The sequence below is a fragment of the Grus americana genome, chromosome 6, assembly GCF_028858705.1.
Source record: "Grus americana isolate bGruAme1 chromosome 6, bGruAme1.mat, whole genome shotgun sequence".
NCBI classification, from domain to species: Eukaryota; Metazoa; Chordata; class Aves; order Gruiformes; family Gruidae; genus Grus; species Grus americana.
This window is the reverse complement of record NC_072857.1, coordinates 18,271-45,504: the sequence shown is the minus strand read 5'-3', so window position 1 is coordinate 45,504 and position 27,234 is coordinate 18,271. Positions and strand designations below refer to the sequence as shown.

The window sequence follows — 27,234 nt, the reverse complement described above, 5'->3', positions numbered from 1 at the left end:
CAGCCGTGCAGTCTGCGCGCTGTCGCCATTGTGTTGCAGGGAGAGGCGGCAGGCTTGGCGTGGCAGCCTGTGGGCCCGGCCCAACTCGGCCCCTGCGGTGGATCCTCAGTTCCTGGATGTCTGCGTCGTGAGGGTTGTGCCTTGAGAGTGAGTACGGACTGCTTACGGTGTCGAGAAGCGGAAGGTGCCCCTGTACGGCCTAGCTCGCGCCTGTGTGCGGGGCCGGCGGCTCCGCGCCAGGGCTGGGGGGAACCATTTTGTCTCGGGGCTGGCGCCTGGCTCCTCCGCCGTTACCTCTGCGAAGCACCTCTGACGGCCGCACGCTTCCGTGCCTTCTTTGGCAGCGGACCTGTGTGACAACCTCTGTCCCCCCGTTCCTTTCCTCCCTCTGAGGAGCCTCTGCCCTGCGGGGTCGGGGCAGAGCGGTCGGCGCCGCCCTTCAGCCTGGCGTGAGCCCCAGTTTGGCGTTGGCCTGGTGCGCGGGCGCAGCACGGGTGCGGCTGTGAGCTCCTGGTGGGGGCCTTGAGCCTTTCTGACTGGGCCTCTTCCTTCAGGCCTGGGGAGGAGGGTATGGTGCCCTCTTCAGCTGCTCTGCGGAGCACCCGCTGCCTAGGCCCTGCTGGCTCGAGTCTAGGGGAACAGCCCAGTGTCATGGCATCAGCTGCTGCAGCGTAGGCAGACGATCGGCGTTAGTAAATATTTTTTGTGCTCGTGGGACTCCTAAGAGACTGCTGGGGTTTTTTGGTCAGCCTTCCTTGATTAAAGGTCGAGAAAATACCCCAAACAAAGAATTGTGCAGACTGAGAGAATTGATCCTGAACTCCATCTTGTTTGTAATAAAAACATGATTGTGAGTAAACACTGAGGAAGACACGTGATCACAAGTTGCTCGGGAAAGAGTCTTATGAACAGTTGTATATGAAACCATACAAAAATATGTAGACACAAAAGCTCAAGTCTTGGATGGAAGTGTCACTGCGTAGCTCCAAGGTAGAAAACTTGAATTTAGGAGCTGGGAGTGAAGTGTGTGCTTCTCTAATTAAAGGTACAAGAATGCTTTTAGCTGTTAGTAGAAAGGATGGAAGCTAGTAAAGGCTTCCTTTACTGGTAGACATGACTACCTCAAATTGTCTGTCATCTCTCAGTAGAGGGGGTCAGGGTAGAAGAGAGGTGTGGGAGGTTTTTATTTGCGTTATTTTTTACCTTTTGAGATTACACTGCTTTCCTGCAAAGACATCTTGGATCTTTTATCTCTTGTTATCTGTGTTCGTGGCTATGTTAGGTCTCGTTGGTCTTTTTACAATGTAGTTGGAGAGATCACAAATCAAAAAGGGCAGGACGTTTTAGCTGTGTACTCAAAATAGGCTGTTCAGCTCCACCTCGCGTTGCATGTAGGTCATCTATTTTCTAGGTGCAACTTTCAATTTAAAGTTTGATTTCAGAACTTGGTTTCTTACAAAGTCTTGAGAGGCATCACGTGTATCCCTTATTCTAGGAGACGCAAGAATTGTTTCCAGATTTCTCCATGAGATTTTGATCGCTAAGTTGTGTAACACGGCATGAGCTGATGAAATATGTTGCCTTGATGGGAAGAGTTGTCTTCACCCTGCTGTTCCCTTTCTCATTTCTCTGTTGCTGGATACCAACGTGAATAGTGTCAAAATGAGGGAGAAGCCAGAAATGTGTTTTGGCAGGATAGTGTCTTGAGGTTGCTCAGTGAAGGACACAGCAGGTATCGTATTTGAGTAAAGTGTTCCTTTCCTTTGTGGCAACAACAGGCTTTCAAAACTGTTCAGACTGCAACATGACTTAAGATTTTTTTTTTTTTTTCATTTGTTCTTTGGAGAAGTCATTTGAGTACTTCTTGGCCTCACTGCCTTATGTGTAAATTGAGGTGACTACTTTGTCATTATAGAACTCATTACAGCGTGTTAATTACCACTTGGGATTTGTTGAATAGTCCTGTGTGGGTAAACAAAATGTTTGAGGTTTTAATTTGAGTGTCTTTGTGGTTATTCAAAAAAACACCCTTAAGATGCTGATACTATGAAAGGAAACCATTCCCATTCTGAAATATCCTATAAAAACACAGTATTCCCCTTGCAGACAAGTATTACTATGGCTTTAATAATACAATTTTTTGTTTTTTTAATGTGAGACCACTGTTTCACTTTGTCCTGAGATAGCTTAGCATGTTTACCTTGACCACCACATTGAGCACATGATCAGCATAAGCCTTATACGTGTATTGTGTGTATTCAAGCCAGCTACGAAGATGGTTTCTTCTCAAGCTTCCGAGGTACAGTGCTTAAAATGTTTTTCAAAGAACTCTGGGCAAAAAAAGTACAGCAAACCAGAAGACTTCTTACTACTGTTGATTACCAAAGTTGAGATGCCTAATATCTAATTTTATCTAGCTAATATATTCAAGTCATGGCTCCATTGACTTCAGTTGCAGGTGTATGATTTCATGATTTCTGGTAGTTGGATTCCAAGTAAATTTTATGATAGGTGCCCAGAAATTGAAGAGCTCTTGTGTAATGATTTTTAGAAAAATTATTAACCTGAATGACATGCTTCATGTCACTGAATGTTTGTTGAAAGGCCGAGATAAAATCCAGTTTCCTCAAGCAGAAGTTCTTTGCCTATAGACTATAAGGCCTTTTTTTTTCAGTACCTTTCCACCTCTGCATCAAACAAGGCAGGGTTTCCTCTGGTCAAATGCCTGTTCTTAGACAACTCTGATTCATCTTTATAGCAGATCCTTCTCGTTTGATGGCTGAGGCCAGGACTGCAGAAAAAATGCAGTTGTATTAAAGAAATTAATCATAATGTCTATGCGTAAACTGACATTAAATTTTGCATTTTCCAACATGCTGCCTTTATCTTGTTTTAGCACTTTTTTCTGTATAGTTTCTGCAGGATTTCTTTACTTTAAAAAAAAGAAATTATTTAGATAGTATCATACTGACATACTCAGGTTTAAATCACAACCTGTGCTAATTTACAAGATCAAGCTGGCTGATAACATTGTCCTCTTGGGTTTACCACTGGAGGAGAAAACTAGTTTTGTGCCTTTTAATGTACGTTTGTAGAAGCAGTTTGCTAATCTTGTACTCCATTACTTCTTCTAGAGGTAGTTGGCTCTGGCGTCCACAGTCTTCCACCCTTTTCTTTTCCTATCTGAATGCTCTCATTTTGTCTGTTCTGTGGATGGTGCATAAGCAATTTTATTAGATCTCTAATATAGTTTTGAAGTTCTTACAACTTCCTACACTTCTGTCTCTTCCCCCTGTTCATCTGGAAATTAATTTCTACCAGTAGGAGCTTCCATCCCTTCTAGAACCATTGCGTATTCTACATGTGTTTGTGTTTGACTTTTATCTATGTTATCTAATTCATCCGATTCCACACCTATCTGAAGGAAAGTGATCCAGAAGCAGAATGATCTGTAACAAAGCTGTGTGGTGTGGTCGACGCGCTGGAGGGAAGGGATGCCATCCAGAGGGACCTTGACAGGCTGGAGAGGTGGGACCATGCGAACCGCATGAAGTTCAGCAAGGCCAAGTGCAAGGTCCTGCACGTGGGTCGGCACAATCCCAAGCACAACTACAGGCTGGGCAGGGAATGGATTGAGAGCAGCCCCGAGGAGAAGGACTTGGGGGTGTTGATTGATGAGAAGCTCAACATGAGCCGGCAGTGTGCGCTTGCAGCCCAGAAAGCCAGCCGTGTCCTGGGCTGCATCAAAAGAGGGGTGACCAGCAGGTCGAGGGAGGGGATCCTGCCCCTCTGCTCTGCTCTTGTGAGACCCCACCTGGAGTATTGACTGCGTCCAGCTCTGGGGGCCCCAGTACAGGAGAGACATGGAGCTGTTGGAGAGAGTTCAGAGGAGGGCCACGAAGCTGATCAGAGGGCTGGAGCACCTCTGCTATGAGGACAGGCTGAGAGAGTTGGGGTTGTTCAGCCTGGAGAAGAGAAGGCTGCGGGGAGATCTAATTGCAGCTTACCAGTCCCTGAAGGGGCCTACAGGAAAGATGGTGAGGGACTGTTTATGAGGGAGTGTAGTGACAGGCCAAGGGGAATGGCCTGAAGCTGCAGGAGGGGAGATGGAGATGAGAGGTGAGGCAGAAATCCTTCCCTGTGAGGGTGCTGAGGCCCTGGCACAGGGTGCCCAGAGAAGCTGTGGCTGCCCCTGGCTCCCTGGCAGTGTTCAAGGCCAGGTTGGATGGGGCTTTGGGCAACCTGGGCTAGTGGAGGGTGTCCCTGCCCGTGGCAGGGGTGGCACTGGGTGGGCTGTGAGGTCCCTTCCAACCCAAACCGTTCTACGACTCTATGAAAAGTGATAACGCTGGCACTCCTTGTCAGGTACTTAATAGTACAGAATTGGATCCGTTATTCTGGGTGTCTGTCCCTTATATTTTCTGTCAGGGTAGCAGGTAGATAAACAGTGCTTTGGATGTCAGATCTCATCAAGACCTATAGCTGTCCTGCCCAGCATACACTCTAGTCTATTTTACGGTGTCATTAGTTTAGCTTTACAGTTTGCAACTTGAATAGCTAGTTTTTCACACTCAATGCAGATTCAGACAAGTGCTAGACTTGCAGTGCATGTTATGACAGATTAATTTAAAGATTAGATTAACCATCATGGCAGTCAGTGTTTTATCCAATATTACAACTATTAAGAAATATGATTGTTACATTTTACTGCACAAACAATCCACTTGAAGCGATGTAGCTTAGATTACCAGATTTGTCATTACTGATTTCTTTTAAACTTTCACAATTGATAGTGTTCTTCTGTACTTTGGAATACTGCTTAGAGCATTCTTATCGATACAGCTGTATCTTCTTCTCTGTAACTTTGAGAATTGCATACAATTGCTCAAAATTTACTTAGGGGTTTAAATGTGATCTGGGAAACTTAACAAATTCATGATTTCAGGTTCCTAATCCAAAGTCAGGCAAGTGAGAATTTCAGATTCCTGAACTGATCTTGTTTAACTGGTGATGTCTCTGGCAAAAGCAAATGGGTTGCTTATGTCTGAAGCGTGGTCTTAGAAACTGGTGCGCTCTCCATAATACAACCCGGTAGCTCTTTCGTACTTGAATGAAAGCATACCAAGTTTAAGTGAATGGTTTAATGTTACAACTTGGTTTTTTCCAAATTTTAAAAAAAGAAAATACTACTTAAAAGATTAAGTGTTTAGGCTACTTTATGTTGTGACCTGTGTTGTAAAGCTAGCAACCGAACGTACACCTGAACAGTGGTTAAAAAACCTGCCATTAAGGAAATTAACCTCAGCTGTCCAATTGGTCAATGGAGTTCTGTACAAACTAGGTAGAATATGTAATGCAGCATGACTTTCAGTTGAGTTTAAAAGTCCTGAGTATGTAAACTCAACTTGAAACTGCAGCCAGACATGAGGTATGTCAGGATTGATGCAGCAGCTTTTCACATACTGTTACTGGTGAGCATGGCTAATGTGTGGAAAAAATGTGCTTTACTGATTTTTTTTTTTTTTTTTTCCCCCCCCCGATATAGCTTATTCCCATTCTCAGAAGGTTAGGCCAGAATTAAAAGTGGTTAAATAAAACAGATTGTGCCACTTCTGGAAATCACCTTGCACCAATGGAGTTTGTGACCATCTGTTTTAGAGTTGTTAGTTATCATGCTACTCTTCCTGCACCACACCACTGAGGATACTGCAGTTCTCAAATTTTTTTATTTAAGAGCTGCCTTTTCTGGTCTGGGTCTGTCTGTACCATCCTGAGGAGGAAGAATCTGGGGATGTTAGCAAACCAGTTAGCTATCTATCTGGACTTTGAGCAACGTTAAGTCAAGATGTCCTTTCAAGGACAGGAATGACTACATGATCACTTCTCATGTGGAAAAAGCACTAGCATTTCTTTTGAAATGCCTAGAACTACCAAAAGAGCAAATAAACACTCAGTGACTCAAAGGTAAATTTATATATACCTGTAAGACAGCATGTACTTTTTTGTATACATTTTCATGGGAGTTGTCTTTGGAGAAGTTAAATATTTCTTTGAGGCAGGTAGGTTGCATACGTATTTTTTTCACAGGAGGGTGCAGTTTCATAGTTTTGACCCTGAAAAATAAGTCTGAGCATAGTTTCTGAAAGTGTTGAGATGCAGTTCTTTAACAGAAAAGAAATATATGAATTTAGGAAATCTGAGGCCTCTTTCCCTGACTCCTGGCTTATTTTGTGTTAATACTAGTGCTGCAGAGTTCCTAAGAGTCCTACTTATAAGAGCAAGATTATATTGTAATATAGCAAGAATAGCAAAAGGGGCTATCTTTCTAGTTTTCTAACATGGAATGGGAGGAGATGTAAAGAAGATGTTACAAAAGGGTAAGAACTCATTTCCCTGTCTTGCTGATGCACAGTCAGACCAAAACGCTGTGTAAATATTTGTATGAGAGTCATATTTTTGGTACGCTTAGAATGACTTGTGCATGTTTTGCATGTAGGTCCCTGCTTCTGAAAGTAAAAATAATCGATGTATCCTTATACAGGATACAAAGAATGGAGTCCAAGCCTTCAAGAATTCCTCGAAGGATATCTGTTCAGACCTCCAGCTCTTCACTAGGATCTAGAACGTTGACTGGAAGCAGTTTAGCTGGTGCATATAGTGCAAGAGAAACTTCACGGAGATTAGAATCTGGATACCAGGTAATGTGTTTTGTGTCTTTCTGTAAAGTATAAATTAATGTCTGGTTTTCACCAAGAAAAATCCTAAAACCCAGACACACACAAAGGAAATGAAAGGAAGTGTCTCACCCAGGGCCTTGCATTTGTGAACAAAACCCAAGATTAATTCTAAAATGCAGGGATTTAATAACCAGGCCAATGACAGTATTCTGCAGTGTGCTGCTTTTGTTTGTGGCTGCACCTTCAAAAATCAGCTGATTGATGAATGAAGAACGTCCTGATACTATTGGTCTGTTTTGGCACTAGTCACTGCAGTCTTAAGCCTGGGTAAATGGGGATTTCTGTTGAGGGGAGATGTTTGAATTTTGATGGGGACAGGATGTTACGCTTCTTGCGTGGATGATGCAAAAAGTACTGGAATACGTCGCGGTTCTGAGAGTTGACAGTAGGCTGTACTGCTCTGCAGCACCTACTTTCTTTGCATTTTGTGAAGGTAAGAAGAGTACCTTTAGGCTTACATCATACTGTCATGTCAGTATGTTAATACAGCTAGGGTTTGCGTGCAAGAGTCAGGATTTGGATAAAGGCGTTTGCTGTTTCACATGCAACATTTTCCACTCACCAAATTGTTTTTGCGGTGGAGAGGAGCCATGCTAAAGAATAAGAAGTCATGCTCCGCGGGTGCTTTCACTTTGAAAGAGTATTATGGGAAGCAGAGATTAAACCACTTCAGAAATTATTTTGGGCACTTGGAAACCGCAGATGGCTGTTTGGCTCAATTCTCTTATTTTATTCCTGCTCTTGTCAGCAGTTCTCACCTCACTTTCGGGCCCAGAAATGTAAGCCCATCTTGGTTTTGAAATTGCAGAAACTTAGCTCTGTGATGAAATGTTCATATCTTTTGATAAAATGGTTCTGAGTTTGATCCCTGCTGACATGCTATCTGGGACACTGTATTATATAATGCCTTTGCCAGAACAGTTTTACAAGTCATAAAGCATTAATTACTTTTAGCACAACTACGTGTATATGTGTTACGTTTTGCCATATATAGCATGCATGTGTTCATTAGTATATAGGCTATAGGGAGTGTCTAAAGGTAATCTTCAGTCATTTTTGCTTTTTGGATTCCTACACATTTTTTATTGGCTGTCTGCTCAGCAAAATCAAATCAGACAGTCTTACTTTTGTAGGGATTTATGGACCCACACAGTTTGCATATCACACTGAAAGCAGTTATCAGAAGATGAGTCTTGAGCTGAACTGGTGCTGTTAAGTTAGATGTGTTACTGTTGTTACGAAATTATAACGCAAGAGTTACGTACTTTATTTCTTTTATTACATGAACTGCAGTGTGTTCACTGCACTGCATATTATCTTTTGACTATTTCCTGTTGAAGAAAGTGCTTCTAATCTGAGGAATGATCTTTATAACACTTTCCAGTTAAAACAGAGGGGAAAATAATTGTATAGAAGACCATTGTATCCCTTCTTTCCACTCCAGTTCATAGAAGGTAGTCTGAGAGCTTGTGACACGAGACTAGTGTTTAGTGATAAGAGCGTAGGGAAGCTACCTCGCTTGAATGTTTTTCCGATCGCATTTTTCTGCTACTGAAAATAGACACCGAAAATAGACTACTTTGTGTAATGCTTTAATTATTAAGTTCTGACAAGGGATGTTAAGTAGTCTCAAGCTGGACTGAAGGAAGAAAGCAAACTGAGATGTTCTTTAGTTTCAGACATAGCAATTAGGTTGAGCTTTCCCGATCATGCCTGATCATCTACTTTGTCTTAAAGCCACTTCTTTTGATACCGAATAGGTTATTACTTTTGTTTCTGTTTTGGCCTTGAGACACTTTTAAAGAAATGAGCACAGTGCAGAGATGTCGCAGCTACCAAAAGCTGTGTTGGCATTAGAACAGTAGATGGTGTAGTTCCATGAACTGGCTTTCAGTGCTGTGCCAGTGTGAGTGTGGTGTTCTTGGATTAAGGTCTTTACTGCGGTGATCCAACCCTTAAAATAGGATGGAATTCTCAGATCTTCAAAATCTAACAGCTGCAGAAAAAGGAAAGGCAAGTATTTCAAGTTCAATTAAGTCTCATATTAAGAACATTTTGTGAGACCTTTACTTTTATCTGAAAGTGGTGTAGTCTTGTGACCATGGGCAGATTTACCGTATATGAAATAATTTAGAAACCTGATGAATCCTACTGGGACTTTGAAATATGAGAAAAGTTACCGGCTGATAGTTTATTTTCAAGTTTAATTTTGCTTGTCAGAATGATGAGCATGAATATTTCTTCAGCTTTTTAAATCCTAATACTACAACTTTTAAGAAATAACGACAGAAACTACTGTAGTGGTAGTATTAATAGCTCATAGAAAGAGGATAGACAAATAATCACTTACAAATTCTGTATAGCTGTGCTAAAATGGTAGGATTTCTGTTATTTCTATTAATTTTACTAATTTCAGTGATTATTCTGTGAAACAAATCAAATCGCAATGCCTTTCCTTAATTGTCATCTATTCAGTGAAATTCAGTGAAACTAGTAGTGTAGAACCTCATCCCTTAGGTTCTTCTAAAAGTAGACAGATTTGTATGTTAAATGGTTCCCAGTTTCATTATTAGAAGCTTGCCTGTGTAGCCAAGGTAAAGATTAGAGCTCCTGAGTATCTTGGAAGAGAGAACACAAAAAGAACAGTTACAGTGATTGCCCTGCAGACATCAGACTTCAAATAATTTAAGCACTTTGTGCTGAGGTAATGCAGCAAACTGTATTTGCAGGACTGTTTTGTCAAACAGTCTTAGTTTGTTAATGCATATCAAACTGTGGATTCAATATCTTTGCACTGTGTCTGAAATCAGCTACTAAAACTATTTACCTTATTTCTTAAGCCCAAAGTGGTTTTGTACCCAGCGCTGTTTACTGTTTTATGGTGGTCTTCAATGTTAGTGATTTAGAGGAAACTTAGAAACACAAAAGTTTCAATTTTGTAGTGAAAAATCGAAATGCTTTTTTCCTGCTTGCATGAAATGTAATTGGAATTAATAATGACTAATTTGCCAGCCTTCCCTGCCAATAGCACAATGATGGATTATTAGAATAGGCTGCAGAGAAATAAAAAACTGAAGCAGTGGTCAAAGGGAAGTGTTTAAGACTCTGAGAAGATAATGTATAATTTGCAATAGTGTGGTATTTTTTTAAAGGAATAATAACTTGATGACATAGTTTACATTTGTGGTCCCATCTGTTTTACTAGGGCAGATCATGCCCCTTACGTAAAAGTGATTATCTGTTAGTAGGCCCAAACCATGTTTTTTCTCCCCCCACCCCCCCCTTGCACCCCCTCTTTCCTGTATTAAAGCTGATGACCAGGACAAGACAGATGGCTTGCTTCAGTGGCCAAAAAGCCACTTTCGCTGTGATGGAGACTTTTCCTACATGTGTGGGTTTTTTTACTTAACGCTTGAAAGTGAGGTCCTTAAATCTGCCCTGTTGCTGGAGTATCTTAAGTTGGGGTAATGCCTCAAAAGCCTTACACTTCAACTTTTTATTGTCTACAGTCAAATGAGAGGACCGATAGAGTAGCTGATAATTGCTAGAAAGTAATTTACAAAATCTTCCCTTTTGCCAGTGGTTCTCTCTTAAGCCTGTTTAATTTCTTTTTGGGTATCCCTTGAGGTTTCTTATGAAGAGTTTCCAGATTTGTTTGTACTTCCACTTTCCAGTATTTTCAATATTCACATCACATACTGAGTTCGCTTTGAGTTACAAGGTGCATATGATAAGTGTGGTGTTCTTCAGGAATCCAGTGTATTGAATAGTTCCAGTAGAGACTGGGGAATTGGAGAAAGAGACACTCATGAAACTCCTTGGAAGCTTACAACGTCCTCTCCAACTCGCTACTCAGGGACACTTGATCATCCACATTCTGGAAGATTTTTGGGAAGCAGAAACAGATTGGTGAGAATTGTTAATATGCAATACTTTTTATAAATAAATAAATAATTCCGTGTTTTAGCTTAGCCTTCCCCATCTGAAAAGCTGCTAGCAGGGGCTCACCGTAATGTTTCTAGATAAGTAGATCTTATTAAGTCAAGATGGAGGAAAAGCAAGAAGATAGTGGTGTTAAGAAATTATTCAGAGGATGAAAATAATAATGTATTTTAGTTTTACTAATAGTTAAGAAATAAATTTGAAGTGAGAGCAGCTCTGCAAGTATCCATTTAAAAAGAAAAAAGGAAGGGGCGATTATAATCTTATCCATGGTATAGTCCTACGGATGGCAAAATTTGTATTGTTTATACTCAGCTTGTTTCATCAGGTATTTCTAGGAGATGTGTTTTTGGATGATACCAGGTTTGAGAGTTAACGGGAAATCCATGGTTTTGGAGACCTGCTTTAGAAGACTTAGTTATGGGGGAGCAGTTCGTAGTCTGATTACTTACATGCTGCTTATAGCGTACTGTGAAAGAAAATGGAGGCTGAACTGTCACCTGAATGAGATCCAAGGCTTAAGCCTTAACAGCTTGTCTTAACTGGGCTCCAGAACGTGCCTTCATAACTCCAAAAATAAAGTGGTTTGCTTCTTTGACATGCTTATGCACTACAGAATGACAATAAAACACTTTGAATTGCAGTAGACATACTAAGATGGGAAAAGCAGAAAACTGAACATGCTCAGCAGGAAGATAGGGAACAAATAAAAATTCTGCTCACTTTCAAACTGAAAGATGTTTAGGTACTTGAGAGTGCTCACACCTTAAATAGGTGTTTGTTTTCTTACAGTGATTTAAAGGTGAAGACACTTTAAGATAAGGGGTGGGAGGAACAAACCAGTGTGGAGATGCTGGCCTTCAGGGGAAGTCATGATAGGTGTCTCTACATATAGTTGAAATGCGAAGGGAGTCTGTGGTTGTAAGTGGCCCACATATCTAGCTAAGTTGGTGCTGTGGAGTTTTCGAAATGATGCATGATTTTTTTCCCATTAAGGTTAATTTTTTCTCTTAAGTTTTAATGCAAGTGAACATTGCAGAAGACACTCTGAAATTTCCACTTACCAAATAGCAAATGATTAAAAGATAAGTTATATGTTAAACAGATGACTCATGAGGGAAGTTAACCTGGCTTTGTACTTGGTTTGTGATGTTAGTTTCTGTGTCTCCCCATACGACTTTTTATGATGGGATAAGAGAAATACTTAGATACTTCTTAGTTTTAAAGGGTAAAAAAGTAGTGGCATAAGCTTAGTATAAAACATAACAAAATAAAAATAAAACACAACTGTCTACTCTAATTTGGTTGATCCTTAAAGGTTCTCAGTTGTAGATGCTTTCTGGGAGGACATACAGCTCAATTGAGCTTTTTGATTGAGCTCAAGTTTTTTTTATATAAAAAAATAAAAACATTTCAAATAGAAAATGAATGCCTTGGCAGCAAGTAACCAGACTAACAGCTTTATAGGCTATCCCAATTTTTTTTTTAGTACCAGTTTCTGAAAACTTTTATTTCAGTGCTGTACGTACACTGCAAAACTTGTTTTGTGCCCATTCTTTACTCTGAACAGTTTCAGTTGCACTTGACCTTAATGTAATCAAAATATATCTGGTCTAAACAGCTTACTAGAAGCTAGACCTGACTCTTTAGCTAAGTATATTTTAGGTTGGGAAAAAAATAAGCTGGATTAGTTAAACTATTAAATAAAATAATGAAGCTGATGAGTTTTGGCTGTTTCTGGACAGCAAAATTATGTTTCCTTGGAGACCTATAAAGTTATATTTGATCATGTTTATAGCATCTTACAAGTCAGGAATATCTTTTCCCCCCGTAAGCCACATCTATCTAGAAAGAAGAATAATAATGATTGTAATAGAAACTGGCTTTTATTGGTAGGTTGTTGAGTAAACCTGGGAATACTGGTTAAGAGCACAAGCATAAATCCTATGTTATTTTTAAATGAAAAGGCTTTGCATCTTAAAGTTACTCATTGCTATTTTTGTGAGTCCTGCATTATGTATACTTTTATTCTGCGTAAGTACATCTGAAATACTGTGTCTGTAATTTTTTTTAATGTTATTTCAGTCTACATCTTCTTCCTCTCATTTTACATCTGGGTGTTATGGTGAGTCTGAGAGAACTCAGGGAGCATATTCAAGACTGCATAGCCAGCAGCGAGATAGTGATTCAAAGAGACCTAAGCTATCGTGTACATCTACCTCTTCTGTGAGAAGTAATGGCTTGACTGCCTTTTCAGGTGAGACGCTGATTACTAGAGCTGTTTTACGTGAAAATTATGAGAGTAGTAAGATCGGTTTTATCAAGTTTTAAAAGACTTGCTTTGAAATATTACGCTTTTATTATTCTTCAGTAATAAAAACTTATGCCTAATAGAAGAGCATGTTCACACTGATAGCAGTATCCGAAGTGTTGAGAATGCTGTTAACATGGTCTTTTGAAAACCCAATTGTACTCATGTAATTTCAAAATTATTACCTGTACCTATTCCATTTGCAGTAAAGCTGAACTTCATGGCTCAAATGTGTCTTAATTGGTTATGATTTCAAGGACAGAATGAGTGCAGCTGCTGTATTTCATGAGTCAAACCGTGTTGGTAAAGCTATGTGTGCCAGGGACAGCAGAAAGGAAATCTTTACCTTACTTACTCACTGTATTCCAAGTGTCATGGCTGTTCAGAGCACTGTTGTTAGGGTTCAGGGAAGAGAGAGTTCTTTTTTAGCAGAGCCTAAACTCATTCTATAGGCCAGGTAAAAATAAACATTCTACACTGAGCTCTTTCAGCAAAAACTGAGATTTTCATTAAAGCTGTAAGTATGTATGTCATACCTAGATAGATGTAAGTTAAGCAATATGCTAACGAAAGTCTAAAGGTCAGGAAATAACGGTCAAAAACTTTTATTGAAAATATTTGTAGAACATTTTGAAACAGACCATTAGATCCATTGACATTACCCTTGTGAGTATGGATCAGTGTTCTTTTTATGTCCCCTTATGGAACCACACAGCCATCCCAATAAAAGTTAATTAATTCTTGCTCAAAACCCAGTATTTGTGATGCTTTCTTCCTCTTTGTTAATAAAATGACTACTATTAACATTTCTCATTATGGTGTAGGTCTATCTGTCTTTCCATTTCTAGATTGGTTGGTCATCATACTGCTGACCAATGAATGCTTAAATTTGGATTTATGAATTAGCAATAAAACAAAATCAAGGTGGATTTTTCAGAGCCATTGAAGAACGCTTTTTTGGAACAAGAGTTTTGTTCACAGCTGAAGTATGTACAGTTCCCTATTTAGTTGTTGCAGCTGTTAGCAAAAAAGATCACCTTTTAAACTGACGTGTTTTACTCTGCAATACGAGCAAGAACAGTAGTAGTCATTGTTCTTAAAGTGGTGTCTAAGCTGCATTTAGGTTTCAGCTGTCTTTCTGGAAAATGAATTTTCTGAGCATTTAAGCAGCAGCATTAGAACAGCAGCATTTACTAAGTCTGAAGCTGCTGTTTTGCCATATTGTGAAACCTACTTAATAACAAGCTACCATTAGAAAGCAAGATGCTATTTCTTTTCCTCCGCCTGTCCTGTATTGAGTGTTAATGGGCCTGACTCTTCAGAAAAGTATTATTCTTTTTTTCCAGTTTAGCTTTCAGAACTAACGGCAAGATTAAATAAGTGCCAGCATCAGCAGAGTGCTGCTTACTCTTGGCTTTGTTGGCAGCTGGCCACTTGATCAGCTTAGGGGTATTGTTGAACTCGCCCTTGATATGGTATAACTAGAATGCATGCATAAGTACCAGTTTTAATGGATTTTTAAATCATTACAAAACCAGGGGATTTATTTACTTTTTTTTTTTTCTAGATTCCTCTTGGAGGTACAGTAGGATTCCTAGATCTTCATCAGTGATGCTTGGCTCCCTTGGAACTGAGCTGGTGAGAGAGCGAAGAGAGTTAGAAAGAAGAACAGATCTGTCCATTAATAACCTGGTGGATCACAGCTACAGAAACAGTGACTTTTCGTCTTCAACATGTATGTTTTGTACAACTGAAAGCTTGTAAACCCATAGGTTGCATGCCTGTTAGTTTCTTCACGTGTTCTTTTAGTATTTTCTTCAAAACACAAAGCCGAAAGATCCATTTAATTTTAAGGTATCTTTTTAAATAAAGTTGGTTGGCCATAATTTGAATTGGGAAAGGGTTTTCATGAAGGTGCCTGCATTGTATTATCTCTTTCTATTTGGGTTCTTGAGTGAGTATTAGGGAAAACTGCTAGACTACTGAAAATAAAAATGAATAAAGTTATACTTTACATGAGGTGAGAGGTTTGTTCCATGGTAGCTGCTAGAACTATGTAGACTTCTGCACCACCATTTTCACTTCCTGTTCAGAGTGTTGTGGCCTTTTAGAGCTGTCTTGGGGGAAGCTCATCATCAGTCTTGATCTACCACCTTTTGTAGTTATGTTAGTGGTGTTTTATAATGTGGAAGTTTGGTGGTTTTTTTTTTTTTAAAAAGTACCATTTTTTAAAAGTATAGAAGATAAGCAGAAAATATAAAACCTAGTTCCTGATTTCATCCTGCAGTCTTGTCTTACCAGAAGAGTATGTTTTAATGTTGTCGTACTCCACATTTCTTTACTAAGTGGACAGTTGGAGTTTACCTGGTAGAGCTTAACTGGAGAAATAGATGAGTGGACAGCCTTGCTTTATACTGTCCATGCTGCATTTCTAGTAGTAGTGCCACTGTTAAGTGCTATAAAAATAACTCCCAACTGTGTTCCCTGCTGTGTAATCAAAACCATATGGCAGATGGGTGGCATCTGTGCAGATGTTTCTTTAGTTAGAATCTGCCAGATGCATAATCCTCAGCTTCAACAATAAATGACAATTGTAATGCAGAACCCATTTAAAAAAACAAACAAAACCCCCCAAAAAACCTCCAAACCAAAACTACAACCATGAGGGGTTTCAATTTCAGAATACATAGAGAAAGCATCTGCCTCCTAACTTAACAAGCATAGGTAGATTAAGTAGTTAAAATGGTGAAGAAGTTTCCACTCTACAGGGCTGGTGGGCTATGTCTGCTTCTTCTTCACACTGTCCAAATCTAGCCATTTGAGGAAAGAGACTAGCTCATGTTAGCTTCCTCAGCTGCTTTATGTAACGTTAACTACAGTTCAGCTACAGTAGAATTCTTCTCAGTATGTCGAGGTACTTACACAGTATTTACAGAAAATATGCTTATAAGAATCATAGAATGGTTTGGGTTGGAAGGGACCTTTAAAGATCATCTAGTCCCACCCCTCTGCAATGAGCAGGGAGGTCTTCAACTACATCAGGGTGCTCAGAGCCCTGTCCAGCCTGACCTTGAATGTTTCCAGGGATGGGGCATCTGCCACCTCTCAGGGCAACCTGTTCCAGCATTCACCACCCTCATAGTAAAAAATTTCTTTGTTATCTGTAGTCTGAATCTACCCTCTTTTAGTTTAAAACCATTAGCCCTTGTCCTATCACTACAGGCCCTGTTAAAAAGTCTGTCCCTATCTTACAAGCTCCTTTATATATTGAAAGGCTGCAATAAAGTCTCCCTGGAGCCTTCTCCAGGCTAAACAACCCGAACTCTCTCAGCCTTTCCTCATGGAAGAGGTGTTCCATCCCTCTGATCATTTTCATGGCCTTCCTCTGGACCTGCTCTAACACGTCCATGTCTTTCTTGTACTGAGGACTCCAGAGCTGGATGCAGTGCTCCAGGTGGGGTCTCAACAGAGCGGAATAAAGGGGCAGAATCACCTCCCTCAACGTGCAGGCCACTGGGAAGCATTGGGTGATCAAATGTACACTTAAAAAGCAGAGGAGGACACAACAGTGTGGTGATAGTTATCTAATTGACTATAGGTAATCAAGGTAATTGGGAGATCATATGAGATTACTAATCCAGAATGGTTAAGTTTGATCATGCTTAAGACAGTTGCATAGCTGAACATGTGAACTAACTTAGTTGTTCCATTTCTTTGATAAAAGCAATAGCTAGATAACCCATTTGGGCTGAAGCAGTGGGATTACAGTATTTCTAGGGTATTCTTTCTATTTTTGAGTTCTCGGTTTAAAACAGATACTATTCAATTTCTGTTAGCCAAAGTCAGTAGTTTTATGCTACCTTTAAGTAGTGTTTGTAACTGCAACTCTTGATGTTCTTATAATAGGAAGAATAAGGGTAGCTTGTTGTAATAGATGGGGAATATACTTGGCTTTATCCATGCATTTGTTTTGGGTGCTCTGGTGTCTGCTACGTTTCTGAAATTTTGATTAACCTGTCTTTCTCAGTCTACAGGTAGAATGGACCTTTAAGTTATAAATAGTATTGTATATAGTTTGCTGTTTTTAATTCAGATGCTGCTCTTCTGTGACTTCTGAGAGATGGTCAGAATTTTCAAATTTGCATATAAGCAGGCAAGCCATACCTTGATAATCTGAAGATTTTGGGGGTGTTAGATTCCAGATGGATTTACCAGACTGAAACCAGTCTAGGTTTCAGTTTAACTTTAGAATTCTGATAAGTAAATTTAAAACTAATAATGCTCTGGGATCTACCTGCCAAATTTGAAACAATTTTGAGTAAGGATCTTGATATCCTGAACTTCTGCGTTTACACTTTAGAGTTATCTATCTGGAATGTAACAATTACAGCACATCTTGTCATAGTATTTTCCTCTGCTTTTCTGCAACAGATCTTCAAGACAGGCCTGCCTCTTCGTATGCAGAGGGAGCAAGACCAAAAGAGAACTCGTTAAGCACTTTGAGGCTGAATGCATCCATGAACCGCCAGTTGCCTTCTGATCATCAGCCATCTTTTTTCAACAGAGACTCTAACATGAGCTCTTCAAGATCCAGCTATTCTTCAAGACAAAGGAGAAACGAATTGGAATCTCCCCAGAGGAGCGTGCAGCCAACATTTTCTCTTACTGCCATTAGAGATGAAACTCCTTCCTCCAGTGGTTCTGAAAGGGTTTTATCTTCTCAGAGGTCATTGAATGAGCCTGCAGCTGACAGTGAAGGGAGGCGCACAACCAGACAGCTGCTGTCTCGTTTAGCATCTAGTATGTCATCTACATTTTTTTCTCGAAGGTCTAGCCAAGACTCGTTGCATACAAGATCATTAGGCTCTGAAGAGTCAACGGTGGTCCCAAGAGTCCAAGCTTCTACTCTGTCAAGCAGTAATGGAGCTGCAACTCCAGAAGTTCCAGGACTTCAGACATCTGAAGCTTCTCAGGGATTTAGTTTTCTTAGACGAAGATGGGGTTTATCAGGAGTTTCACAAAATCATAATTCTGATTCAGATGGGGAAAGTTACAGACCAGACTCTGAAAGTAGGAGCACAGGTTCCTGGTTATCATCATCTTTGAGGAACAGATGTACACCTCTCTTTTCCAGAAGAAGAAGAGAAGGAAGAGATGAATCCGCAAGGATCTCTACCTCTGATACAACTGCTAGATCACAACACATCTTCAGAAGAAGAGAGTCAGGTGAGGAGACCTCTCTTGAAGCATCAGATAGCCCTTCTCGGGCTTCTGTTAGCAGACCACCAACACCTGCAGTATCTGGTATTCCTACAGCTACTGCCTCCCCACCAGATTCAGCCCACAGTAGGAGAAGTTCTGGAATTCTGCCTGGTTCTCTCTTTCGCTTTGCAGTGCCTCCAACACTAGGAAGCAGTCTGTCTGACAATCTTATGATAACTGTAGATATTATTCCCTCTGGCTGGAATCAGTCTGATGGACAAGAAATCGGCAAGTCTAAAGTATCACCTTCAAGAGATCCAGAAAGACTCCAGAAAATTAAAGAGAGGTAAATTAGTGTGTTCTTTTGAGATAATAAAATGTACCTGATTTAACATGAGAGGGTTTTCTGTAACCATGATGTTAAAAGGAAACTTTCCTTCAGAGAAGGTGACAACTCAGTTCTCTGTCACCTATGTTCTTACTTTTGACTTTAAAGAAACTCGTCTTAATCCTCATAGGTATGAAAACAGTGTGATAAATGGAATTGTCATTATAAAAAGTCTTGCATGAAATGTGTCACAGAATTTGTTGGTATCTGTTCCTATTCAGCCTGCTTTTAGAAGATTCTGAAGATGAAGAGGGTGACTTATGCAGAATCTGTCAGATGCCCTCTGCAAGTTCTGACAACCTTTTAATAGAGCCATGCAAATGCACTGGAAGTCTGCAGTATGTTCACCAGGAGTGCATGAAAAAATGGCTCCAGTCCAAGATTAATTCAGGTAAAGGAGACTCTAGACCAAGGTAGACTTCCAGTTACATTGGGAGGCTTATCAGGAGGATTACTCTTACTAATATTAAGGTATTTATTTGAAAAATGAGCATTTGGGGACAAACAGCAGTGTGGCATTTCCAGGCTTATTGTGTGTCTGTGCAGCTTCTCATGTGAGTAGCTCCAAGAGCTGTGTTTGTTATATACAGAATTATGTTTTGGGGTTTGTTTACTAAGATATTAGACAAAATATAACAGTGTAGAAGTGTAGCTTTAGAGTTACTCTACCGCTTAGGGTGAGTTTGTTTCCCACCCTTCCTCATGCATGCGGTTCTAGTTTTTAAGACTTTTATAGCGAGGCTGACTGTAGCAGAGTGATAGGAATTTGAAAATGCAAAAATGTTTTTCAATTGTAACTCTACTTTAATTTTTTTTTTAAGATACTAACTCCTATCCAAGGCAGTTAAAACTGCTTCTTTAAAAAATTACCTCAAAGTGCATATAGAATTTTTTCAAGAAACACTTAAGAAATTGCACACTGTACAAATGTTTTTGTAATAGATCGATCGACCAGTTTATAACTAAGTTATCTGTAGTATTTTTAACACTTAAAAATAGATGGCTTGGTGGAAGACATGAAGATCATGGAATACTTTTTACCAAAGGACGGTGCTAGCATCTGTTTGCTTTTTTACTCAGTATCAGAGGACCCGCATCAGAGTAGGGCTGTATTAGAAGCCTCAGCCTGTAGGGGAAATGAATTTGAAGTATGTAACTAAGACAGACATAAATTCACCATAAACTCACTTTGTTTGTCTTGTTGCTTATGGAGCAACCTATTTTAAACCTGGTACTTTAAGACAAAATGTTCCTCTGGCAATAACTTTAAGCTATTCCAGTATATTTATTATTACTTTTGTGTATATTTGGATTACATTGTAGAACTCAAAACGGCCCAAGCAGTGATTTTATGCCAGACTTTCAGTAAGAGGCATATGATGTCCAGAATGAACATGAGGCAAAATATGTGGAGCTGGATAGAGAATAAACATTCTACAGCATTTAAATTCTGACAGTAGCAGATAGTCACTACATTCATATTAGAGGCTTTTTTTTTCTTCTAACCTTGTTCTGCAAAATAAAGCCAAGAATTAGTTACAGTTTGTAATGCTTGTATAATTGTGTCCTATGTTATAGACTGTTGCAACTTGACACTTTCCCCCTGCCCCTCCCCAACAGGTTCTTCTTTGGAAGCGGTAACAACTTGTGAACTGTGCAAGGAGAAGTTGCATCTGAATCTGGAAGACTTTGACATTCATGAACTCTATAGGGCACATGCAAATGAACAAGTTAGTATATTTTGCCTAATTTGGTAAGTGTTGGTTTAGTGCTGGGAGGGTGCTCTCCTTTAGGGAAGGAAAATGCATCTCCTTTTCAGAAGGACTGTTACACACATACAGTAATGTCAACATGGAACAGATTTTTCTCCTCAATATTCAGACAAATTCTGTCTTCCTGCTGTGCTTCCTATAGCTGAGCTTTCAGTAAGTGTAATATATCTCTTATCCTTTTCTTGGTTGCAGATCTGTCATCTGGCTTTGCAGTCCAGTCTCTCTGCCACATAGATGCAGTGGGAGTACTAGTATGATTAGATTGAATTTCACATTCAAAGTGAAAGTCACAAATTGTCTTTGGTTTTAGCTGGTTTTTTAACAACACTTAAGCAGTTGTTTTAAACATACCATTAAAAACTTTTTTATTTTATTAGAGTGGTAGAAACTAACCTCTTTTCTAACAGCTTCCTGCTGCTCCTTCAAGTCCTTTTCTAAATTAAAAATAATTAAAGGCCCATTAGTGTTACTCTCATTATATAAAATACATTATCTTAGAATTACTGGATTGCATAGTATTTAAAAATGAATAAATAACAAAAAGCTGGCATTTTAATGAACTTTATTCGTAGGGTTTCCCTTATTCTCTGGGTTGTATTCTGTGAATATCGAAAGACTAATGAAATTTGCCTACCTCAGAAGTTGAAAGGAGATACAAAGTTTACGGGTCAAACATCACCGTCTAATTTTCTTATCGTTTAGAGTAAGCTCTTACTCTAGTACTCTAGTTCCTGTCACTTGAGCCACACTCGTCTTTCTCGAGAGTGCCATCATCTTACGTTTTAGCACTACTGATTGTTGGTTACTATCACTGTACTTTGATAGAAATAAGAGCTTTGAAACGTTTTCCTAAAGAATTGACTCTAAATAATCAGTTCAGCAGTAGCATTTTTAAAGTTTATCTTAGCAGGGAAAATAATTTCTCAAAGTATTTATATCATCATGAAGTTCTTATATCCCTTTATTTTGGCTTTCTGTAAAGTATTGGGACCGCTTAAAAGAAACCAGCAAAGCTTGTTGGTTTTTATTTTCCCCAGTGGCGTAATACTGTGATTCTCAGATTCTATCCTGTGAACGAGTCATGCTGACTGAGATTGTATTTGTAGAACTCTTTATCATCAAGGATACTGTGTTAGATCTGGGGTGGGTGAGGAGAACCAGAAGTATAAATAGCTTTTCAGTAATTTTTTTTTTTTTTAGTATTACATTTCCCTAATTCTCTTGGAACAACTTAATGTTTCCAGTAAAATTTAAATTTTGTTCTACTTCTTGAATTGTATATGCAGATACATCACTGACATTCTGAATGTTTCTTTTGATCTCCTTTAAGGCAGACTATGAATTTATCAGCTCTGGTCTCTACCTTGTAGTATTGTTACACTTATGTGAGCAGCGCTTTTCTGATATGCTAGGAACTGCAAGTGAGGCCAGCACACGTGTCAGAGTAAGTATGCAGTGATTTTATGGCAGAAATTGCTCATACAAAGAACATGGGAACTACATTGTAACCTTGAGTGACCTAAGAGCTATATACCCAATAAGCATGTTTGTTTAACAAATTCAGGTCTAAAATGGTCAATGCAGTAACACCATGTTTGATTTGAAACTGAAGGTACTACTTTATTGCAGTCACCGTGTTGCAAAATCATTTTTGTCGAGGTTGTTGGTAATTCATTGCTTTGCATGTATGTTGTCACGATTATTGTGAATTTATGAAAAACTGGAAGGTTAACCTCCCTCTGTACAAAACATGCAGTTGAGAATGTTGGACTATCTTATTTGATTTATTTTTCTCGTTACACCAGTCTACATTGCAAAAGTCTAGACCTTGCGATGCTTGTCCGCTGGATTGTGCCTAAATATGTACTTGAATATTACATTCTGAAACTGACTAACTATAGTCTGATTTTCTGGCATTAGTCAAAACTCTTATTAGTTGTATTTGACTGGATTCTTGTCACTTAAATGGCTTGGCTTAGAAATGCAGCAAGTACATGTTTTACCAATAAGAGATCATCATATAAAGTCATTTGTGCATAGTGACTCATTCAGAAATCCTGTATTCTACATGTTTATTTTATACTAGATAATGAATCAGTGCTTTTTGTCAACTCAGATCTTGTAAAGCTGTTTTGGTTTGGTTTTTAATTACATACAAAGAATTGACAATATTAAGCTTGTCCAACGCTTATTGGAATGGTTGCTAGCAGGTACTAGGCCTTTGGGGTAGAGGCAGGACTGTGCTCTAATCTCTTACTGTATTAGAACAGTGGTCCTCTTTTCTGTACACATCTAGTGTAGAGCTTGTATTCCATGATCCACAAACGAAATGCCCAGTTTTCTCTGCTACAGGTGTAGAGACATAAAAGACATACAGTCTTACAGTAGCCAGCATCCAGTACAGGTTATTAGCTTGAGTGTATTGCAGAAGTAAGATGTTTTTACTGTTTTCACATCAGAGGCGGCATTACACAGTTGCGTGGCACTGCATTTTAAACCAGTAAGAGCACTGATGTGTGTTTGATACTGAGCTGTGGAAACCGTAGCGTTATATTCTTGTTTCATTTTATTTGCTGTGTCTCAACATCTGGACTATCACTGAAACAGTGATGTAGATTGCCTCTGACAAAAAGAAAAACCCACTTGGCTGAGATGTTCAAAGTTGCCTAAGGAACTTGTATTCCTAGGGATTTTCGCTTTGGGTTTTGATACCACGTGCTTCTAACAGTAGACTGCCACCATTGCCTAATAGTAATCCTGCTCTTCAACTTTTTATTTACAGTTAAAATCTTAAGTGTATTTATGCATTTTTCATTAACCTCATTCAGTCACAGGGTTCTGTTTTGCCATATTAATAGTGAAGTAAATGAAATGGATCCAACTAATGCAGTCCTTACAGATCATGTTTTTCTGCATTACAATTTCTAGAAACGGTTTTCATAAAACTGGCACTTGTTTATGTATGCAACTTTAAAAACTGATGTGTTTTACAGACTGTAGAACATGAAGATGATGCCACTAACTGCTACCAGAAACATTTGACATAGAGCGGAAGCTGAAATAACTGCAGTAGCAATTTGAAGTCTGATGTGTGGGGATTTATATTAAATTTTGCGTTGATTTTTTTTAAGTTGGGCAAATGCGTTAGGATAACTGACATCTGGGATGAAGCTTTGGGGTAGAAAAAGTGAAGAAAAAGTGAAGAAAACTTTGCTAACTTGTTGCAAATTTCTGCAGATAACTTTGCAACTTTTAAACTACTTTCTCTCTGCCTTGTTTCTAGTTTATTAACCTTGCAAGAACTCTTCAGGCACATATGGAAGATATTGAAAGTAGGTGATTCCACTCTTCCCCTCCCCTGCCATTAGATGAACTCAAAGTTAAATGAGTACAATCCTCCTTGCCAAGATTCATAATACCGAACTTAATTACTGAGAATTTGACTTTACCCAGCAGTGCTTTTTCCATTATCAGTAGAATTATTCCAAGCGGGGAACTGGTTTTAATTCTCCATGATTAATTTCCCAACAGCATAGAGTTATTTAGACCACAGAAGTGTTTTCTGCAAGTGATAACAAGATTCCTCACTAGTTACAGTTTCGTTGTTGTAATTGTAGTAGTAAGTAGTTATGGAATTGGTGGTGACCTTCAGGTTGTAGCTTTTACATGAGTCCTAGTAGAAAAGTTGCATTTCACTGCACTTAAATTACCATACTTCTTTTGCCATTTCCTCTTCTCCCCTTTATTTTTTTGCCCTCTTCTGCCCTTTCTTTTTTGCTGTCCACACACACTTTTTGGTTGTGTGTATGCCTTGATCGGACCTATCCACTTCAGGAATGAAATTTAACAGTTGTCAATTTTGGCAAAGGACTAGCCTACTTTTCACCTAATGGCTTCTTCAGTGTGATTAAATTCGAAACTATGTGCTGACTTCTGGCACATGTATCCTGAATCTAACTATAATTTCTGGACATGATGAGTAGGCAGTAGAAGCGTAGTTGATCTACCTCTTTTTTTTGGGGGGGGGGGGGTGTTTCCCCTCCCTCTAGCATGCATGTGAATGTCAACATTCAAAGTTTGTATATGAATTTGCAGTGCATAGGACGTATTTGGAGTATGATAAGGAATGTTACGTGCGTGTGTGTAAGTTTTAGTTCAAGGAGCAGATGATTATTTCTGCATTCAGAGCAGTCAAAGGTGGAATTTATTCTTAAGTTATGTGCGTCCTTATTAGAGTAAAAAATAATGAGTGCCATTTTACACAGTAATTTAATCTATATTTGATTCAGGCTTTATCTAACTTGCAGGTGAGGAATACTGAGTTTTACACTTATTATTGATGCTACTTCAGTTAAGTTTCTAAGAACTGGAGAAGTGAGGAGACAGACCTTGCTTCTTTCTGTGTTGAGAGATGGAACAAGTTACTCGAGTGTAGATACTCTCTTAACTGCAGAGTTTACTTAGGAGAACAGATTAAGTTCCTGTTACAAGCTAACACTTTACAAACCTATTGTAGATGTGCGTACTGACTTTTTTAATCATAGTTGACAAGTGTGTTATTTGTCTTTTAATTCACCTTGCAACAACAAAATCCTATGCATATGTGGGCTTTATGTTCATTTTGCATATGCTGAAAGAATGGGGGTGGAGAGAGGAGCTGCTTCCAAGTAGGCCTGACTTAATTGCATTAAGCGACGTACATACATGAAAAAGATTAAATTTTGTTTGTTTAGACTGCCTAACCTTTCTAGGTACTTTAGTATCCAAATTGTTAACTTTGGGAGTCATTTCTTTCCCTTGTGTGGGGTGCTGCTGTCATGGATTGAATATATTCTCCTCTGACTACTGTTGGAATTAGCCACTGTAAACACTACATAAGAGTTGAATCTCTGGCGTAATTAAGTTTTCTTCCTTTTATTTTGAGGAAGAACAGCAGGAGGACACTGCATTTTGTAATGTTGAATTTTGATTTGAAAATACTATATTTTTCAGACATGAGATGCATTTAAAAATTAAGCTATGTAACTACACAAGGTTTGGGCATGTGTTACAATCTGCTATTTAATGTTATAAAATTACCTTTATTTCCACTGCTTATCTTAAAGTGCTTGAATTTCACAGACCTTTGTCAAGGCTTCTGATTATACTGTATTGTTCCAGCAGCTTCTGAGGATGATTCCGAAGACTGATGCTGGTAGAACTTTCACACTGCAAGAGACAAATGGAATTGCTGCAGAAATGCTGAACTGGCAAGAACATCATCAACGTGCATTTGGTTTTTTTGCTCTCCTTAGTAAAAAGCGCATTTAATATTACTGTAGTTTTTGAAGCATCGTTGAATTAAACATCAGCTGCTGCACAGTGGAATTCAGTGGACTTGAGAACTACTCAGCATGTGCAAGGATTAGATACATATAAAGCAACTTCCCTTTTTAAATGATGAGGATGATGTGCTTTGTTTTGGAAGACATGAGTTTTTGAGTATTTAAGGAAGCTGTATCTCCCTTTATGTTTCCTTCTTACTATAGTCAGACTTCTGGTTTTGCTATCCAATTTTGCTCCTCTACTGGCACTAAGTGGTTATAGTGGGTTTCAGGGTGAGGGTGGGCAGGGAGGGTGGGGATGTCCATGTACTTAAATAGGTTTTGTTTGGGTTTTTTAAATGCCTCTGTTGCTGCATCATGTAATAGTTGATTGCTTCCAGTGTTAATGAATGAACAGGAGGTTGAGCAAGATACTGTAGAGACGGTTTGGGTTTCGGTTTATTTGAAGATTATTATTTAACTCAAAAAGCAATAAGAACTTGCAGTGGTCTTCTAATACTTAGTGTTAGTGATGGCTTTTTTTTAATGTACCGGTTTGGAAATTGGAGATTATATTTGATATTATGTGGCTGTTCCATTATGGAATATTGCAGGTGTAAACTCTTGCATTTCAGCATTCCTGGCAGATATGCAACTTGATAAAGACCTAAGTTTGTTTAGTTTAATCAGACTTTTTTAGATCCCACCTTCACTGTTCAAAGCACTGGTTATCAATGTGTTTTCTAGTGTTGTCACTTCTTTATAAATAAAGATGATAGAGGTATGCATCTCTGCTGGTATAGTCCATTTTATTTAAACATGGATATCTACCAGAACTTACACTTGAAAACTTAGAAAGCTATAGTCTGTGGTATATCTTTACTAATGTTTGTAAATTCTTATGCAGATATTTAAGACTGTTTCTGACCATTTTGGATTGAAATGCTTTATATGAATGGTGGTACAATAAATTGTCATACGTGTATTGGAATTGTATTTGCTATAAATATTTATGTTAGCTTTTTTAATTCCTACAGTAAAATGTATTTGCAAGGAGTGCAGTATGTTGAAATACCTTGAGTTTAGTTTATTGTTACAATGTGCAAAACTAACTTGTGCAGAAGAAAGGATGTGCCTTAACAGCTCAAATGGACTCACGTGATTTTAAGCGTTAACTTTGCTAGCATTACATGAGATGGCCTGTCATCTGTAAGACTCGAAAGGACGTGGAATGCTAAGGAAATGGCACGTTTCACTGCTCATTCTGGTAACCTTAGGCATTGGGTATTCAGTGCCAACACTCAGAAGTATCATTCTAGCAATTAGTTGAAATACAGCTCTCTCTTTCAGACATTCATTTGAAAAGTGAAGGTCCAGGCATATATGAAAATATTCCTAACTCATTTCTAAAGAAGGTGAATTCAGGTTTATAATAAAATTTAAATGTTTAATCTTTTCTGAATTAGGTGGTATAGCTTAATAAAACGTCATACAGTGAATCAGACAGTATTTCGTATGCACTCAATACATGTAGAGTTACAAGCTCTGATAGCCTAATAAATTGATGACTTGAAGGATA

The 27,234-nt window shown here is 38.9% G+C and overlaps 1 protein-coding gene across 13 annotated transcripts; it reads left to right on the top strand.

The window, feature by feature from the left end:
• MARCHF7 (membrane associated ring-CH-type finger 7) lies at positions 1-27,234 on the top strand. 13 transcript variants are annotated; one of them, XM_054829409.1, is made up of 12 exons: positions 1-147; positions 6,542-6,698; positions 10,488-10,646; positions 12,765-12,936; positions 14,558-14,725; positions 17,422-18,216; positions 18,385-18,538; positions 18,802-18,971; positions 20,201-20,310; positions 21,683-21,796; positions 23,636-23,684; positions 25,516-27,234. In XM_054829409.1, exons 2-12 carry the CDS (start codon positions 6,552-6,554, stop codon positions 25,539-25,541), a joined length of 2,064 nt encoding a protein of 687 aa, XP_054685384.1. In that variant the 5' UTR covers positions 1-147; positions 6,542-6,551; the 3' UTR covers positions 25,542-27,234. The 13 variants fall into 13 exon arrangements, with proteins under 13 accessions (XP_054685384.1, XP_054685383.1, XP_054685375.1 ...); XM_054829408.1 differs by having other exon boundaries at positions 25,513-27,234; XM_054829400.1 differs by having other exon boundaries at positions 17,422-18,538.